The 4,417-nt window shown below is 39.4% G+C and overlaps 1 protein-coding gene across 1 annotated transcript; it reads left to right on the top strand.

Annotated features, from left to right (window-relative positions):
- Positions 1-911: 911 nt before the first annotated feature.
- LOC110888359 (glutamic acid-rich protein-like) lies at positions 912-3,042 on the top strand. The gene is made up of 2 exons (XM_022135889.2): positions 912-1,259; positions 1,324-3,042. Exons 1-2 carry the CDS (start codon positions 912-914, stop codon positions 3,040-3,042), a joined length of 2,067 nt encoding a protein of 688 aa, XP_021991581.2.
- Positions 3,043-4,417: the final 1,375 nt, after the last annotated feature.

The raw sequence follows: 4,417 nt of genomic DNA, 5'->3' as shown, positions 1-4,417 counted from the left end.
TGTTATTTGTTGATGTTTGTTGATGTCCGGGTAGTACAGTCTTAGATCTATAGAGTTTAATAGATCAAAAGTAAAATCAAAACAAACCCCAAGTGTCGGAATTGTCATTTTAACAAGATAATAGGTTCAATTTTGAGATTTGATCAGTTTTTGAGTGTCTGTTGATGATTTCATTTTTAGGGTTGTCTGTGGTTCCGCTCATTTGAACATCCTGTGGTTTCGCTTATCGGTACATCATGATATTCCGCTTATGTGTACATCAAAGGTTCCGCTCATAAGAGCATATTGTAGTTCCGCTCATAAGTGTAGACTTGTGCTTTCGCTCATTGTGCTTTGTGTGTTTTCACATGTAAAATTGTGACATTTGAAACTTTTCTAAGTAATTCTGATTCAGTGTATGTGATTGTGATTTGCAGGGTTCTAGTGTTGTGTTTGATCCTCTTTACAACAGTTGTTGTGATTTGGATATTCAGAAATACCCAGAGTTGGCAAATTTCTGTGGCATCTTGGAATTCATGGGTCATATTCCCATTCAGAAGGCATTAACTGATCAACGACCATTATACAAATCTCACATTGAACGTTTCTGGAAGAATGCCAGCTATGATGATCAGAACAAAGTTATTTCGTCAATTGTTGAGGTGGATGGCAAGATGGAGAAGATTCTAGTCACCGAAGCTCTTATTCGTGAAGTTATTAACTTTCCAGATGAGACAGATTCGCCAACGAGATTTCCGGAAAGAATGGTGAAAGGCTGCATCTTAAGAATGGGATATCAGGGAGCTTTGAATGCTGGAAATTATTTGGAGTCAAAGTTTACAAAGCCATATAAGTTCCTGATTCACTGTGTATTGATGTTTTTGAGTCATACAAAAGGAGGTTATGATGCGATGCGTGACTATCAAATGAATATGGTTACTGCTTTAGTGCTAAACAAGAAATACAACTTTTCGCATATTGTGTTTCATTACATGGCAGAGAATATTACATCAAAGAGCAAGACCTGGACGTATCCGAGGTTCGTGCAGATGTTGATTGATCACGCGTATCCTGAGATTGACAAAAATATAAAGGATGATTTGTTGGTGCAATCACATATGAACGAAGTTACAATCAAACAGCTTGTGAGATATCACCCGAACCACCCTGAACCGAAAGTTAGTGCAGAATTCTTTGGTTTCATAAAAGATGCAAACTACGTCGATCCAGATCCAGTTGATCACCAGAACTGGAGAAATGAAGCTGAAATGAAAGAAGCGGCAAATGAAAGAAGCGGCATATGCTGAAGAGTTGAAAGTTCTTGAAGATTTCAAAAACACAAAGAATGAGTGGTATGTGAAAGAAACTGGGAGAAGACGCAGAAAGGCCACTCCTATTGTTAAAAAGGATGAAGGATCTTCTTCACAACCAAAGAAGAAGCAAAAGAAAGCTGCTAAAACGTCTTTGATCGATGAACCTGAAGAAGATGAACAGGTGGTCACTGTGGAAAAGGAAACAGTAGTAGTTGTGGAAGATGATCCATTTAATGTTGATGATTTGTTTGATGTTGATAAAGTTGTTAATGTTGAAGCACAGAACGAAAAAGAAAAGGTGGTTGATGATATTGAGGGAGATGATGTGGATAAAGATACTACAAGCTCCTCAAGCTCTTCAGATGATGAAATTGATGAAACTGAACGTTTACGAAGAGTTCAGGAAGAAATAGAACAAGAAAAGTTGTTAAGAAAGAGAAAAAGACAGGTAAAGGACGATGATGAAGTTTATGTGCCTTCTCCAGAACACGTTTCAGTGTCACAATCTCCTCAAGGCAGCAGAAAGAAAGCCGGAGCTCGAAAGAAAGTAGTTTCTCCAAAGATTCGCAAAGCCACACCAAAGATATCAAAACCGAAGATTGTGCTAAAGAAGAAACAAACCAAAGAAACTAGGAAGCCACCTACACCACCACATGAACCAACACCACCACAATCACCAATCCAATCACCACCCCGACAACCTACACCACCACAGCAATCGTCACCACCTAAACAACCAACACCTCCAAGACAACCATCACCACTACATCATTCACCTCTACCACAACAAACTCTTTTCACCTCGCAAGAACTCTTTCAGACCCCTCCACTCACCCAAATGCAACCTGGTTCTTCTACCAAAGGTCTTTATACTCCTCATGATAATCTTGAAGACATCGGAGACTTCGGTTTTGAGAACAATGAACAAGTGTTGAAGTTGGAGAAAATGATGGATGAAGTGTTAGTGGAAAACAAGAAATTAGCCGCTGAAAATAAGAAGGTGTCTGATCGGGAGACAATTCTAGAAATGCGTGTGAAGAAGTTGGAGATTGATAATAAAGAGTTGGTGAAAAAGATTGATTCTGATCAGTCAGAGATAGACATTTTGAAGGTAAAAATTGCTGAGCTGGAAGAAGAAAAGGCTCGACGAGATGAGCAAAATGAGTATTTCAAATTGAAGAACAAAGAATTTGAAGCAGCTAAAGCGTTAAGAGATCATGAGTTCTATATGCTGAATAAAGTAGTTGAAATCATGCTCGGAACATCTGTAGAGCAAAAGTTTGAAGAGCTGCAAGTTGAAGAGCTCAGAGCTGAACGTCAAGCCAAAATAGATGAACAAATGAAAGACAAAGGCAAAGGCGTTGAAGGAAGTTCTACAGTGACAGAAAGATCGATTGTTCCTTCAATGGTGGTTGAAAATCCCGAGCCTATCTCTGCAGTTTCTGGTCTGTTTGAGGATTATACTCCTCTTGAAGAGTTAATGGGTGATAGTGATGAGGATGATGAAGAAGAGGAGGATGAAGAGGAAGATGTCAAAAATGAGAAAGTATACTCTACGAGCAGTCATGGTTCAGGTAAAGACGATGATGATGATGATGCTCAGGGTGGTACAGGATTGAAAGTTACTGAAGCTTCTGATGAACAGAATGTTGATAACTTGATGAACGACACTATGAACGAAGAATCAGGGGAGCTGATAGACAGGGGGAGTCAGGTGATGCAGAGAATGTTCAACAAGCAGAGAAATTGATCTTGAGGTTAGATACTTATCGTGAAGAAGGAGAGCATTTCCATACTTACACGTTGGAAGCAATTAAGGAAATGAGTCGTGTGATGGATCCTGACTTTAAATTCGACTTTGAAGAAGAATTGAATGCATTTGATATCAATCAGCAGCGTGATTACGAGTATAAGTATGTTGAAGATGCTGATTTATATGATAGAGTTGAAGTCGAAGACTGGACAGATGATGAAAGCGTTAATGAAGATACCTCACAGTTGCCAACGTTAATGGAATTCTTTACTGAGGAGAATCGTGATGAGTTGCGAAGGAAAGTTGCTGAAATTCTGAAAGATAAAAACTTTGATGGCACTCAGAAAGATATGGCAAAGGAAGAACGAAAGAAATGGTTCAAAGTTAGTCACGAGAGGAAGTTTAAACGGCCTTTGAAGTATTATCAACGTGATAGAAGCGTATCTATCGGTGACACTATCAGTTGGGGATTCTTACCTCAAGTTAATGCGTATGCGATAAGAAGAGAATGTGGCGTGCAGTATTTTGAAAAGTTAAATGATATTATGTCACTTCCATGGTGGGATGTGGATGAATTGTCAAAGGTTAGAACTTTGGGATATAATGTCAGGACGAACGATATTGCTATGTGGGGATTGATAAAGTTTGAGGCGTTGAGAGACTTCAAGCACTAGAAGCCACACTATCCGAAAAGAGTTACAAGAAGAGATCCAGTGACATGAGTTGAAGAAACGATTCTGAATGTGAAAAGGCCGAAAACGATGAAGACTATACAAGTTCCTCCAATGGAGCAAGAGTTTTACAAAGGCTTCATGGGCTGGGTTTATAGTTGTATTACTACTGAAGCAGTGATTACTTACAGAGCAGGTGGAGAATTGAGAGAGATTCATGTATATGATCCTATGTGGCTTGTGAATTGCTCTACAAAGGATATAGAATGTCTTTTCATAAACAAAATTCACTATCAGCAAGAGGACAGAGAGCAGGCCATGCAATTGCAGCGAGTTGTAACCCTTTGCTTTCAGAAAAGTATCAACTCTGAAAGTAAATGGAAGTCAGCATGGTGGTCGCTCGAGGAGAAAATGAAAAGGAAAGCTGCTCGTGAACGTCAAAAGCTTGATGAGAACAGAGGCAAATGGATGCATATTCAAGCTGAAGAAGATAAAGCAAGAAAGAAATAGAACGACATGATAAGGAATGCTCTTAGGAGGAAGCCTAAGCAGCACGAAGAAAAGTTCAAGTCGTTGTGATGACCCAAGACCAAGACTGAAGACTGCGGCTGTATCCAAGGGGGAGTTTGTTGGTGCACGAATGTCTAAAGCCTGCGTCTTAGTCTTAGTTGATCAATGTATAGGGTCAAGTTTGGTTAATT

This window comes from Helianthus annuus, chromosome 11 (genome assembly GCF_002127325.2).
Source record: "Helianthus annuus cultivar XRQ/B chromosome 11, HanXRQr2.0-SUNRISE, whole genome shotgun sequence".
Taxonomy (NCBI): domain Eukaryota; kingdom Viridiplantae; phylum Streptophyta; class Magnoliopsida; order Asterales; family Asteraceae; genus Helianthus; species Helianthus annuus.
This window is presented reverse-complemented; position numbering and strand designations above follow the sequence as displayed.